Source organism: Aythya fuligula, chromosome 7, assembly GCF_009819795.1.
Source record: "Aythya fuligula isolate bAytFul2 chromosome 7, bAytFul2.pri, whole genome shotgun sequence".
Taxonomy (NCBI): Eukaryota; Metazoa; Chordata; class Aves; order Anseriformes; family Anatidae; genus Aythya; species Aythya fuligula.
The window spans coordinates 19,222,570-19,238,084 of record NC_045565.1 but is presented as its reverse complement, the minus strand read 5'-3'; the positions used below and the strand labels follow the sequence as shown (position 1 = coordinate 19,238,084).

The 15,515-nt window shown below is 39.2% G+C and overlaps 1 protein-coding gene across 2 annotated transcripts in view; it reads left to right on the top strand.

Moving 5' to 3' along the window:
* The window catches only part of VSTM4 (V-set and transmembrane domain containing 4), a 46,608-nt gene that overhangs the window by 20,888 nt on the left and 10,205 nt on the right, over positions 1–15,515 (top strand). The window contains exons 6-8 of one of the 2 annotated variants that reach the window (XM_032191038.1): positions 1,330–1,436; positions 2,238–2,299; positions 12,850–15,455. In XM_032191038.1, the coding sequence (XP_032046929.1) occupies positions 1,330–1,436; positions 2,238–2,299; positions 12,850–12,975 (295 nt within the window). In that variant the 3' untranslated portion in view covers positions 12,976–15,455. Of the gene's footprint in view, positions 1–1,329; positions 1,437–2,237; positions 2,300–12,849; positions 15,456–15,515 lie in introns of those variants that run through there. The other variant, XM_032191039.1, reaches the window with a different exon arrangement.

Sequence of the window (15,515 nt, the reverse complement as noted above, 5' to 3'; positions counted from 1 at the left end):
AATGGCTCCTATTTTGCAATTCTTGTGTAGGCAATAGCTGAGACATCTTAACTTTCATTGAGACTTTGGCTCAATTTGAATATTTAATTCTATTAATAAAAAGAGAATGCTTCTTTATACAAAAGAACCTAGAGAGGAACAGCATCTTGGGACAAATGATTTAAAATTCAGAGAATTCAATGTCACCAGTGTTATTACCGCAGAGCCCCCAGCTGGGTCCCACTACATGGTGCAGCTCCCCAAAATGATCCCCACAGCCACTCTGAGCCCTTCTCAGGGCCAGCCCATGTCAGGTGCACCCAACAACTACTGCTTGCTACTCCCCCCACATCATTTAACTGACCCCTATATGCTCTCCTCCCACCTCAGCTGTAAGATAAGATTCCTTTTGCTCCCAGTTAAGCCAATATATTTTTACTTCACGTTAGTTGCAAGCAAGGAGCACCTGCACAGTCAGCATAGCTGACTTGATGACAAGATCAAGTCTCTGCAACCTGACTGCATATCCGAGCCCCTAAATGTTCAGGGCAGGTTATACTGCTTCAGACTTGGGACATGCTAAGGGTAAAACAAAATGAATCAAAGCATAACAAAACAGTTGCTACAGGATGATGAGCTATAATAAGTCCAGATACAGAAGCCCTCTTTTAGGACCCTGTTTATAATAAACTGTTGTACTCTTCCCTCACATCTACCACTGCTTTCTCAGCATGGATGTACTGGAACATGCAAATTGCTGGAGTTATGAGATTGTAGCACATGTTACACACTGCACCCCCTGTAAAAAGCTGCCTTTTTCAGATATAGCTTTGTCAGCCATCTGAAGGACCAGCTACCTCAAGGCATGCTGCACACTCTCCTGTCCTGCTGACCACTCAGCCAGGATTAGCCCCTAAGATTTTGTTTTGCCATGGGCTGCCTGTGTGATCTTTTTCCAGCCCACCCATGGCCCTGGTCCTAGCCAACAAAAAGGTACAAGCACAGACTGGGGACAGCAGCAGGATCATGCATGTTTTTAAGAAATAGCTGCAATGAAATGAGTCCTGTGTAAACCCGGCTTTAAGGTCACTTCACTTTTTCTGTGTCAGGAAAGATCAGGCTCCTGAGTTTCTCAGCTAGGCTGCGTGATTGAAGAAATGCAGGACCCTGAGCATTTTCAGCCCCCTGTAACAGGTTTTTTAGCATAGCCCCAGGTCAAAATCCAAGTTGTTGGGCAGCGGCTCTCACAAGTGGAAGGTGATGTGTCTGCTTGCATGAACTCACTGGGACAAAGCATCTTTCCCTGCATTGCCCTCACCTGTCCCTCACACATGGGTCTCTGCGTTGCAGCTCAGGGGAGACCGTAACCAGCGTGACAAGCATGTCCCCTCTGCAGCCCAAGAAGGTAAAGAAGAAGAAAGAGAAAGTGGAGCAGCCGCCTGCCATCCCAGCAAAAGGTATGAAAACAGAGAGGCAGGAGTATTTCAAACCCCAGGCACAGCCATGGAGGGAAAGCAGTGCATGGGATATCAGGCTTTGGCACTCTGCACCCACCCCGCTTGTGGGCAATGCATCTGTGGGGGAAAACATGGCCAGTGCCTGCTGCTGGGACCAGGCCTGCATCCCCACAGCCTTAGGTATCACGTCTAAAACAGAGGCCTCAGCTCCCTGTAACAGAGAGGAAGGCAGGACCTCTGCCACAACATTCACACTCATATTGAGGATCAGAGTTAGGCAAGATGAACTCTCACTTTGGGGATAAACTGATGAGGGAAGCCAGCACATCACACTCTTAAAAAATGGGGGTGCACTTCATAGATCAAGCAAGACAAGCAGATAAAGATCAACCCTTTGGGGATCTCATTTTCAAAGAGGGTTTGGGGTTACCTCTGGGGTCGGTCACACAAAGACTTGGGTGTGCTTTCTGAGCACTGCCACCAGTGCTAACCCAATGGCAGAGGGGAAGGAAAGGAGCTGAAAGTTTTCCATGCATTAGATCACAAGTGACCAGTCCTCAAGAGGTGTCTTTGGTCTCTGGCTTCTGCACAAAACAGCGTGATTTGTATATCAGATTCTTTAATCTTACGATTTTTTCTGATTCATAAGCCCTATGCTTCATTGTAAAGCAAGTTATCTGAAATACAGTTAAGCTTTTATAAAAGTGTAACTACATGTATTTATTTACTACTAATGCACATGCTAAAAATGACAGTGAATTATAATAATATGAAATGACTCCTTAATATTTATTTCCACAGCTCCAATAGCCAATAATTTTCCTAAGCCCAAGCTCTTGAAACCTCAAAGAAAATTGATCCTGGTAAGTAATTTTCAATGACATTTTCTTCATATTCTTCTTTCTCAATATAATTGCCGTAATGTTGCCAGAACTCCGGGTTCAGTAGCTATAAATTGGCATAAAAATTACACAACTTTTTTTTTTCTGTTTTTTTTTTTTTTTTTTTTTTTTATAAAGTAATACTTCTTAAAGTGGTAAGTTGTCTTGGCCCTTTTCATTTAGAGCATTAGGTTACAGTGGATTATGTTTTCCAGCTTTCTTGCAGTCACTGTGTCTACAAATTTAGCCTGCTCTTAAACGAAACCTGCTATTGATTCTCACATGCTGCTGGGAGCTGGTGCTTTGGAAAAAAAACATCCGTTACTGGCAGAATCACAACCACACCGTCACACTGCTTTTGAGACATTTCAAGTCAAAAACAGGGCCCTGATTCTGCCCCACAGTGGTGTAAGTCAGCAACAGCTGAAGTTGCAGGAATGAATATATGCATAGAGCTTGTATGAAAGAAAAGAAAAGAAAAACTTGGATGCAGTTTCTGTTGGATACGAGTTTTTGTTAAAAAACAAACCAAAACTCCAAGCCTGTGGGTATTTGCCAGACAGATCAGATAGATGGGCAGATGTTTCTCTGCTTTAGTAACAAAGCAGTACCTGGCCAAGACATCTGGGGTAACAGAGACTGTTTTATACCAACTAACCTCAGCTGCACTATAACGAGGCTGGCTTGCACGGCTCCCTGTGCAGTCAATAAGCAGAGGTGAGTCAGAGAGGTGCCTGACCAGATGCTCCTTGTTGCCTTTTGGGGGGATCTGCTCTCCGTTTGCTGGCAATGCAGAGCCCAGGGTGACTAACCCCCCTAACTTCAGCACCTGAGTGAAAGGCAGCTCTCTAAAGTTAGGTGGTGTGAATAACACAAATGCCTCTGTGATGGCTTCACTTTCAGATGAGGACTGGAATTGGGAACCTTCCCACCAATTGTTGGCAAATGTTCTCTGCTCTTTTAACATGGTAGAGCCCAGGGTACCTGGGAGCAGTGCCAGGTGGCTCCTGCTCAGCTTAAATCTTGCGTGACGCTGCTTCTCAGGCACACTGCCCACCTCTTCCCCCGGTCACAAAAGGGTTGTGCCTTGGTCAGCCTCCTTGTACTGGTAAGGCATCAGTAAAGGAAGAGGTAGAGTTTTAAAAGCCCATGAAAACAAAACCTGTGTTAGCCACTGTGTCCCAACACGTGGCTATTCCAGAGATCCGCTAACCTTCAGCCCTCCTAGGAAAAGCTCTCATCAGTTAAAGCACTCAGACTCTGCCTGCAGGTCAATAAAGCACATCAACACACACTGAACTTGAGGTAAATCTGTTTCCAGATGCTTTTTCTTTCTGGAATAAATCCAGGGATGGGGGCCACAAATAGCTATTTACTCTTGCCTTCCCACCATGGGACCCCAGACAAAGTTCAAGGTCTTTGGAGCAGAGCAGCAATAAACCCTTCTCAAACCCTGAAATCTGCTTTGTTTTCCCTAGTGTGACTGAGCACCTGTGTGCTGCCAGCAGACTCAGTGTTAGTGCCTTGCTGTCGGACTCGAGGCTGGCAGCTGCTTCCATGTGTGGCTCTTTTCCCTTTTACATGTTACCTCAGAGTGCTGATGAAAAGATATCGCAGCCTGCAGAAAACACACAATCTATGGATGAGAGTTAGCTTTTAGCTGAAAAATAATCCAGCAAATATTGTCCAAGGGATTTTCAAGACCCAAACTCACCTAGTGGTACTTAAAAGGCAGAAAACTAAACCCAAGGCAGTCCATAAGGCATATTCAGAAGCTGAGCAGGACACTCCCCAGAGCTGTTTCCCATTTGTGTTCCTCTTGCCTCTCTCTACAACCCATTTGTTTAAACCGTCATGTTTTACTATTCTCAGGGAAAAAAAAAATCTTTTCTCTTTTTAAATTCTCTTTTAGTGAGAAACCTAAACTAACTGAAGTTAAAAAAAAAGTTTCAACAAAGATATGAAATGGTAATAATTACAGAATTCAAATTCATCAAAATGGAACATTTTGTTGGTTTCAGCACACGTCTCCTGATTTTCTTAATTCACAAAAATTTCTCAGATTTAAAATTTTCAATCTGCTTTGGGGCAAGAAAAAATGTTATCGCCACCCTGCCAAATTTCTGCAGGGTAAGAGATTTTTTCCTTTCAACTGCAATTATTTTAGAGTTGTTGTCTGCACTAGTTTTTGTTTTCACAGATGGCACATAGTTGCTAGGTAATAGCCCTTGGAAAGCCAGACTCAAATTGCTGAGTATCTGGACTTCTTCTGCAGCTTCCCATTGCAATCAAAAGAAGATACCACACTAGGAGAATATTCTAGAAAGCCTAAGCAAACAAGCTTGAGTATAAGGGAACATTACAAAATAATTCCAGTGTTTTGGGAAAATTTTTGTAATAACCTAAATACCAGCAAAATTATTTCCAGAGGACATGTGCTTCTGGTTTCTTGAAAGATGTTTATAATAAGCTAGAGAATTTCTTTTGTTGTTAACATGCTAGAGTGGATTGCAGTATAATTTTACAAGAATACAATAACCTGGGTAAAATATGGACATAATCTCAATGAAAATTAAAAAAAAAAAAAGTGAAAGCCTAATATCATGTTCAATTGCACAGCCTTGAGTAAAGTCTTTTAAAAACTCTGCTTATGTCATATTGCTTTTGCTTTAGCCAGAACAAGAATTCTATGCTCCCCTTGTTGCAAAAATATTCCCCATCAGTGTCATTCTCTATTAGCATCAATGAGAAATGTGTACAGATCAAAGGAAATAGAGATGCTGAAATGCAAAAAGGGATGGTTTTTATAGCATGTAAGAAGCACAGAGAGTCATTATAAAGACGAAAATTCTAGGGGCCCACAAATCTGTCTCTCTAAGGGCTGTTCCACTACAGCCTTAAGTACTTAGCCCTTTGAATTGGTAGAGACAAATCTTATACTTCCTCAAACGAATTTTCTGGTAAGCCTTTCATTGCCTCCTAGAGATTCGTTGTCATAGTCCAAGAGTTTCAGGTGCAGAACATCTAAATGAATAGGTTTCAGTGTCTTCATGAAGGTTTGCATCACCAAACTTTTAGAAGACCTTGCGTGGAGCTAGTGTAAAGAATTTGATTCCAAGTTAGACCAAATTCTGCAATCTTTACGTATGCAAAATTTTTGTTGACTTCATCATCTTCACATTAAACTTTAAGGGAAAGACTACCTGCAAAGATAAGGCAGGATACAGGGAATCTTCTTGATTCTGCCACTGACTTATGCAGCCTCTGCCAAGTCAGATAATCATTCCACTTTGAAATCAGATAAATGCATCCCATATTATAAATGATCCCCTTGGGTCTAGTTCTTTGAATGTGTTGTAAACGTAAGGGACACAGTATGTAGGATTTGCCTTCTGCAGCTCCTGCATTGACAAATCTCTTTACCAGAGTGTATCTGGCTTCTCCTATTACGCGGCACAGAATATACATTGGTCCTGTGTGACTTCTGGAGCAGTGGTCTCTTTTCCAGAGACCATATTGGAGCTAATTCTGAGAAGCATCCCACTACCCACAGATAATGCAGCACAGACAGCATTGTTTGTTTCAGCATGGATTGGATCACTGGAGACATGATTGCTGAGATTTTCTTTTGATGATGATTATGTAAAAGCTACTTGAGAAGCAGGAAGGGCTTATGGTTATCTAAGATTGAGGGAAACTTCTAGAAGTCATTTTGGTGACAGCTCAAAGATCTGGATTCCCAGTTTTTACAGATGTATCAGAAATGGAACACTCTGACTTTTTCTTTTCTCTCTCTCTTTCTCTCTTCCCCACCCACCCCAGCTTCGAAAAATCCCATCCTTATTTGTCATTATAGGCTAAGTGCTGACAATGTGCTGAGTGCCAGCCAGTGCATGTCAGGACAGTCCCTGCACTGGAAGTGCTTACTCAGCAGAAAAGTGTGTGAAAGCCTGGGATCTGCAAGCATTCAGCCAAAGCACAGCTGTCCTGCTTCTGCTGTGTCTTTGAGGCAGAAGGGTGTTGTTTTTAGCAGGAACTTGATGGGTGTTTAACACTTTTGGAACTAAGAAAGATATGATTTGGTCTCTTCTGCATGAATTCAGCAAAATTAAGCTTAGTTCACATTTAGCTCATTGTTCTACATCAGTGTATACTCCCAAATCAAGCAATGAAGAAAGGTGCTCCTAGAGCTGCCCAGAAGCTGAAGTTTCCTTCATCTGAAAAATCATTTTGACTTTTAGGTTTCAGGAGTACAAATAAGCAACCAGACTCCCTGTGTATCAGAACCAGTGACTTGGAGACCCTTTGAGGAAGGGTCTGGATGTGCAAGCGAATGATCTCTTTTTCATCTTACAATTAAGTACTACATCATTCAAGCCAGTCTTATACCTATTCACCAAGCTCGCTAGGAAAGGTTTTCTAATCAGCTTTTTGCATGACTAGTAGAATTCCTGAATAGTCTTAACATGCAGGTACCATTGGCCCTTTCCTTAAGAAAAACAAAGAAAGTGAAATACTATTCAGTAACCTCATATATTTCACTTCTGAGAACAATCAGGTCTCCTTTTCGCCTGCATGATTTTAAATTAAAAGCTATGCCACCCTCTGTTAGAAGAGTTGTTCTCTCCACAATATGTAACAATCTGTGATTTAAGTTCTCAATTTCTCAAGGCATTATTGATCTCCACAGACTTCAAATAACATTGTACATATGATATGCAAGGAAGAACTGAACTTTTTTTTTCTCGACTCCCTATGATTCTTGAATATTTTCATCCAGTCCACATAATTCTTTTCTCTGTCAGATAAATAATCATTTTTTATCAGTCTTTCATTAGGATGTGAGAAGTCCATAGGAACGTTTCTTCATGAATATCATTTACACATTCAAGTTGAAACTTAGAATACAATATATTCAAAACTTCTGAGTTATGCCTGCTTTCACATTCAGATCCTGCATTTCTATCTTCAGCCCCAAGAAGGAACATTTTGTGTAAATACAGAAAAGCTCTTGCTTGAATTGTGCCAAGAATTGTGTATTTACAAAGTCCCACAGCAGATGATTTTTGTGCAATAACACCTTTGGAGTAAAAAATGTGTCTCACTAGAAAACTAAAGTCCTTGAACCCTTCTGAAGGATAAAGAGAAATAATCCTGATTTCCAGCAATGTTGGTTTGGTTCAGAATCTAGTAGTAATTCTGCAGCTGTAAAAGGAATAAAGCATTAGCAAAGGGACTATTCTGCAAAAGCTGTTAAAACAGGCTGGACAAACTTCTGCCAGGTACATTTAATTCTGTTAATGAAGAAAGACGGACTGACTAACTCCGTATAAACACTACCAGCCATTTATGGGATTCTGTTTCTTTAAAATAAAATGATTCAATGGGACTTAGTGAATCACCTTTGTCTTTGTCCCCAACGTTGTTATCGTAACTTCTGTGGGATTTAGAAGCAAAATTTAGATGCAGTGCTGAAAGAGGGTTCACAAATTGACATAGACATTGTTTCCAGTGGTGAAGCCTCTTCTGGGTATTAAAAACCAGACATCTCAGTGGAAAGAAAATGTCCTTTTTTTTTTTTTTAACTGATAGTGCCACCAAAAATCATACTTCCTACTCCACGATTTTCCAATGTCATATTTCTCAGCCTTGGCACAGAGAGCACAATGGCTCTCTTGATATTCCAGAGCTCTTACTAGCCAGCAGTTGCATTTCTGAGGAATAATTCATTTTGCAGATCTAGCTTTGTTTTTTTGCAAAAGTCTGCAGAAGTCATTTTGAAGTCCCTCTCTTCCAAAGCTAGCCCCTGTTCCTTAGGCAGCACACAGTTCTCTCCCATCTGGACATTCACACAGAGAGCATCAATGGTCTGCCCCCATGCCTGAGCCCACCCCCTTGGGCCTGCAGAGTGCTGCCTGGGCACGGTCTGATTCTCTGTGCTCAGGCAGTGACACAGGGTGCTCCTGAGCTGTGCCATAGGGACAGTATCAGTGCTTTCCCTGGGGAGCTCTATACAGAGCATGAATGCAAAACACAGAGTCTCTCAAATATGAAACGGAAAAGGTCCAAACTCTGATTTGGGATTATGCAAAAGAAAGGGAGAGGAAAAATGGTAGTTGCAGCAAGCTGTTGCTAAGAGAGACCTACGTTGTGTCACTGCACAGGGCTGTGGTGTAACCTGAAGAAAAGCAATTGTGCTGGAGACTTCATCAAACAAACCTCACTACCACCTCTTGAATCCATACCTTTCCAGCATGCACCCAACAGCAGTGTGGCTAGCCCATAGGTGACAATTTCTGAGGTACTGGCACTCAGAGCAGCAAACATGCCTAATTGGCAAAGTTTGATCTAATCCATTCACCCACAAGCACAGGACCTGGCAGTGAGGGTAGGGTTTCATTTTTAATGTTTCTGCAGGAATTCTGAGTTACTGCATTGTTAAACTCTTGACTGGAACTTTCTTGAAACATGCCTGTTAAACCCCGAAAATTTAAAAGTGACAAGTCAATTTGGTCTATAAGCGTAATTTTCTTACTCTCATCCATAATTAAAGTCATTCTGCATCATATCCCAAACACCTCCATCACATACAATCATATAGACACTGAATTCCAAGGCAAATATCTGCAGCAGTAGTCAATTAAGTATTTAAGACTGAAGTGAATAGGCAAGCGAGCCCTTGTCTGCTTAATTTTGATGGTAAGCTAGAATCAGGGGATTATTATTTATTTTTTTAAATTAGAAACTCACATTCATTTTGTCATTTTCACAATAACTGTTGAGGTCATGGAAGAGCAAGACTACACCAATCCATGAGTGAAAGCTGGCAGCAGTTGTTTTTCCAGACAAGTTAAAATTATGAGGTTATTATTTGCTTGTTTTATCTATAGCTATTTACAAATTTGGATAAAAGTGGTTTTAGTTAAAACTTCAAAACTTTCAGTCTGACAGTTCTCACAGTAAACATCCTTGATGCTGCCAAGAAACAACCCAGCTAAGCCAAGAAAGAGCAAAATTGACATTCCTGGTAATTATGACATAAAAATCAGAGTAATTTTCATTAAAATCCCAACCCTTCCAGGTCTTTTCTAACACATTTATACACTGGACAAGCCCAATAAAAACAAAACTGAGTATACACACACTTAAGTTTCTTTTAGATATTCACGTGATAGACTTTGCAGATTGTTTTTGAGAAAATGTTCCTATAACTGAATTATTTCACATAGTTGCCCAAGGGAAGCCCTGTGACTGGAATAAACTAAAATTAAACTGGAAGAGATCTGGAAGAAGAATCATTTTGCATTTGCCAGAAGATACACTGGAAAATGATGACTCTTTCTAATTTGTATTTCTTCAAAGGGTATGATCCCAAGACAAGATGAAAACAGATGCACATGATAAAAGTCTACATCTAGAAATGTCACTTTGGAAAATAACTCTATTTGAAGAAATCATTTCAATATAATTTAAGAACAATGATGTAATTTTTCAGGAAAGGACACTGAAAGGACATAGAAATCCCAATGACCCCCTAGATGAAGAGCCGGGATGGAAAGAAAGAGGCGAACAGCCAGTCATTTGCTGTCTCTTCCTCTTCTGTCCTAGTATCAGTCCCACCTGTAAGATCAGTTATTAAAGTCACCCTGTTGTTCTAAAAAGGAGGTGGTGGCAGGATTCCAGGCTGACATTGCCAAAATGGTATCCAATCCAAATGAGAGATGAAATCATAGAATTAGTTTTCTTTCCCTGCCTGTTCAAAAAAAATTGGTTTTGGACAAACAAACTATCAAAATTAAATTAAACATATGGTTGATAAATGAAGTACAGAAAAGTGCATGAAAAAACAAGCCTGGCTACCATACGTACTTTATAGTACTGTTGGCTTCCATGCACTGTTATTACACATCCTTCGCTGAAAACTGTATACCCTTCACAATTTTGAACCTCCTGTGTGTTTCCTCATATTTTCAATCAAATTATTACATACTAGAAATATGCATAAGGGAAATTATTCTACACATTTTATGGTGTGCTGTTGCTTGTAGCAGTAATTGAAGTACCTTTTCCACTTATGAAAGTACTAATTTTATTTGGTTTTATTGCTTTTCTAGATGCAATTATTTATTTAGTGTGTTTTGGTTTTATTAAATTATGTTTACTATAGGAACATCATAAAAATGTATGAAAACAACACATCAGCCACTACTGCCCAATGACCTGTTTTGGGGAATCTAGTGTTATTTTTCATATCCAAACATAAATAGAATAAAGTAAGAATAAAGAGATAATCTACACTGGAAAACAATGCAATTTTGAGTTAACACAATAAAACACCTGGCCAATATGATTTCATAAATCTTAGTTCTAAAATTTACATGAGCTGGGCGTTGAGGTGGCTATTTTAGGACATGTGACATTTTCTAAATGGAAACATAATATGAAATGCAATTAAACAGCAAAGAGGAAAGCATATACAGATTTAGCATGCCCTGAGCAACTGATTTCTACAGAACAATGAAAATAGTTCTACTTCAAAAGGTGTACTGGGTCAGTCCTAGAAGATGTGGAGTTTTACTTTGGCAGTAATCAATAGCTTGTTTGGAAAGTTTTATCAGATATGTTTTTAAGATGCTTTTTTTGTGCATCATATCATTATGTTCAGGGGCTGAGATGACTCCCACTAAAGTCAGTAGCAAAACTCCTATTACCTTCAAATAGAGGCTAGATCTGCTATCCCACACTGAGAATAAAATCTTCAGTATTTGCTGGTTTTATTGCAATATCCAGCATCAACTTAGTTTCTGCATTTAGCTGGCATACTGGAAAAACAGGTAGATATAGCTTTGAAGTCTTAAAAGTAATCTTTAACATATCAAAAAAAGGCAAAAACAAATGCCTAGATACTTTCAGGTTATAAAGAAGAGAGATGTTAAAAAATAATTAATCAGAGCAGCTGACAGATTTTCTCTAACTTTTTTTTTTTTTTTAACTCAAAGCCAGGATAGTATGGATGTCTTTCTAAATGTGTTTTAGTTCACTCCCATTATGTGAACAAAGAAATGTGACTTTCTTTCTGTGTTGTGTATGAGATCAGGTAGCAGTCTACAGGAAGTCTTTTTACATCATAACAGCAGAAAAATCCACAAAAACAGGAAGTTTTGTGTGGTTAACAGTGGAGCATTTAGTAGTGAATGAGGACCAGAAGCTGAGATCAAATAGGACTACCCATGCAAGGTGGGGAAGACAATGTGAAGAATTCAATGCATAGATTACAGTCCTGCAGACACAGAGCCCTGCAGATGGTCTTTACTCACATGTACAATCAGCTGACTTCAGCGATACTCCTTGCAGGAGCAGCTGCACAAAGTATTTCAGGATCAGATCTACAGAGAAGAAATAAGATTAAATTCATGCTGGAAAACTGTAAGATGATCCACCCAGAGGGAAACAATCTGAAATGTAGAGAGCGAGCAACTGTCAAAGCAAAATGAAAGGATTCCAGAAAAGTGCAAAAGACAGGAAGCAGGGGAGCACAGGGACTGATTTCAGAGGATATTAGATGTTTATCTTTTTAGCCAGAAGACAATACAATAATTATTCAAGCAGATTTCAAGGAAACAGGAATCATTTATGTTAAATCAGAAAGGAATAAATAGCAGTAAATAAAACCTAAGGAAACTTGCCACTGGAAAATACTTTTTTTTTCTTTTTTTTTTTTTCTTTTTTTTTTTTTTGTTTTTTTTTTTTTTACACTATAATGCTTAAATACCATATGGAAACCCTGGTTTATAAACTTTGAGTTAGTTTTCAATTTACAACTGAGAAAACCTTTCTTGGTCTTAGAAATGCAAACTTTTCTATAAGGTAGAAATTTGTGACTGCAACAGACTGCATGGCTGGTATTTTTGTATCAGCCAAAATATATATTTTTAAATAGTCCATTTTAGTCTTAAACTTGAGGACAACAGAGCCACAGCAATTTACAAAAGTGGAGAAATCCTACTGGAATGATAGTAACAACTCAAACAACTTTTTTGCCACCTTATGCAGAACATTAACACACTTTTTCTGTTAAGAAACATAGTGAGAGGTACTGTGACTGTCAGTGATTAAAGATGTAACTGGGAAGCAAATCTGGCACATATATTTCAAATTGTGGAATTTGTGAATAGCTAAAATTAAATTGGGAAATATAAGATAAAAGTGACCAAGCATGTTGCTAATATACATATTTCAAATGTGCACTATTTGAACTGTCAAATTAAAGCGATCAATGTTTAAGAAACAAGGAGAAATTGGATGTGAAGCTAAAAATCCTATCTCCTATTTCCTTAAAAAATGTTTCCTTTTAAAAAATTATTTTTATTTCATCATATCTGAACTAACTGGCGCAGAGTAAGCTTATTAACAGCAGAGTAGAACTAGCATTTGTGAGAGAAGAAACACACCCCATTCTATAGAATATTTGAAGTGACTTTTACATTTAACGATAATGACATTATAACTGTAATTTGTTGTTTGTTTCCTAGCCAAAAATTGCAGAGGAGAATTTAACATATGCTGAACTTGAACTTATGAAGCCAATTCAGGAAGCCAAAGGCATTCCCAGTACAACAGTCTACGCACAGATACTGTTTGAGGAGAACAAGCTGTAGCAGTTCATGCCTGTATAAATGTCCTTTGTCTGTGTTCTATTTAATTCTTGCTGTGCTGTTTATTTATAAAGATCATACAAATGTCCGTATTTTTTTATTGCTGTTCATGTGCTTCTATAATTCTATGAGTCTTTTATACAAAATGTAGTTGAAAGCAATCAGAGAAAAAGCAGCTGGTCTACAAGTGACATCCAGAGACACCCCACCCCTGTAGTGTTTGCCCCTCCCCTTCCCCAACTAAAAGGATACTAAGTTCCACCTGGGTCATTTTCAATGCTAATCATTATTCTTTCTTTGACACTAATGCAACAAGTCCAGCTGCAAACATGGACATCTGAGCAAGCCGCGGAAATACTAGTGGCAGGATCCATGCACATTAGCCTGCTTCTCAAGATGAGGACCATTCACCAGGAAATTCAACAAACTGCTGCTGTTTATCCCATCAAAAAATAATAATTCAGTAAATCTAACACTTGTTTTTCCACAGTAAAAGGAAAGCTAGAATTACATTTTCTGCCTTCTACCCTCCCCCCCCCAAAAAAAAAAAAAAAAAAAAAAGGTATGGTTTCTATATTTTCTTTCTGAATGACATTGCATCTTACATTACCTTTAGTGAAGCCCTACTTCAGTGCTTAAAATCAAACACTTCAAAATAATCCAATGGAAACATTCCTAGTTAAACCATATCAATTTGAGGAATAATATTTATAGTTTGGGAACATTTTCCAGGGTTTTATGTTTTTTTTAGTTCTGGTTGAGAATAGAAAAAACCTGATAGTAAGAGACATCCACAGAACTGGGACACTGTTTTTGGCTTTGCTCTAGACTGGTGCTCCTAAACCTGCAAAAGATTCCTCCTGTGGCCTACCTTAGTGAGCTGCTGTGATGTGAAGTGATGTGGAGGAAAAATCACAGAGCATCTCCTTTAGTATAGAGCAGACTCCGTAATGCCCTGCTCACTTATCTTGGAGTTGGTTCTTTGGAAAGGCCAGGGCTCGAGAGATAGGGAACTGAGTCTACTGTGAGAGCACAAGATACTCTTCCTCTCACTTCCCCCCTTGTTAACTGAGAAGGGATTCTTCCTTTTCCTATGATACACATTCATGAAAATGGGATGCTCTCTGGCATCCCAGGCATGTCAGCCATGAAGGATAGCTGGATTGGGGTTTTAAAGCTCCTAAATTTGCAATGCCCAATTTCCACTCAAGGTCAGGGATTAGACACCCAATGCCTTTCAGCCCTTGGAAAGCTTTAGCCCTTGAGTAACCACAGAGTTAATGGGGACAGAAAAGCATGGGCTCTTTAGCTCACCATCAGGCCCTCAAGATTTGATGTTTGGCATGTGCCAAGCCACTTGACAGGCCACAGATTCAGCAGCATAAGCATGGATTTTGGAACAGTGCTTGCAGCCCTTGCATCTTGAAAATCTCAATCAAAGTGATCCAAGTAGCTTCCTCCTTCGCGGGTCAAGCTATTTAGCGATACAGCAACTTCATTCCAGGTCTCAGAGCACAGCTAGGAACACTTACAGTAGCACTCATGTTGCTACTCCCAATTAGCATGCGAGAGCAGAGGACAGCAGTAGCAATGCAGAAAGGGGGACACATGACAAAGGGATAGAGCACACCCCTGCCTTTTGGAGGGTTCTCCCAGAGTAAGCAAAGCTCTATTAACTGCTTTTTAACTTTTCTTGAATGGAGGTGTAGATTATGTGGCATATATAAAAAGTTAACTTGCAGTCAGGGTGGGTAGATATAAAACATAGTCATTTGCTTCCACGCTAGTTAAAAACCTCTTCTATAAAAGAAGAATTTAAGAAAGGCTTGGTAGGCTGGCCACTGTGTACAGTACTAATTCCATCCCTACCTCCTCATCAAAGCAGTTCTTTCCAAACTAAAGCCAGCTTCTATCAATAGGTTTGTTGCTAGTAATTATTTGCATTTTAAATATTTGGGTTTGTTTCACCTTCTCATTACCCCAGGAATTTAATCACCCAACAAAATGGCATAATATCTTTCCTTATTCTCTGATGAGCTCTTGCTAGCAAGAGGCATCAACTCATTGACCAAAAAATTGGTGCTAAAAAGTCATCAAACATTCAGGGACCAGACACAGTTTGACTGAATATTCAGAGAGAACAGCATCTTTTAGGTAGACAGCTGTAAGGAAAAACTTAGAAAGGTATAGAACTTACTAGGAATTCCTTTGGAATTAAAAATACAACCCTAACATCTTAATAATTTGATCACTTAGTTGTAAAAACTTTTTGAAGTTTGATAATATGAACTTTGCTTTTACATACAACTGGCCATTATGCCCATTGTTCAGAAAAGTCCACTACTGTATGTTTATAGCCATTATTTTAATTAATACCATTCTTTGTGTATTAATATTTTATATGTTCTTGTTTATGCTTCATATCTAATTCCCCATAATAATAGTTAATTGATCTAAATAAATTACCTTTTTTGCTGAGATAAGTTCTCTCAGTCTTTATAGGATTTATTGCTTGCTAGAGAATGATATGAAGACATGTTTTC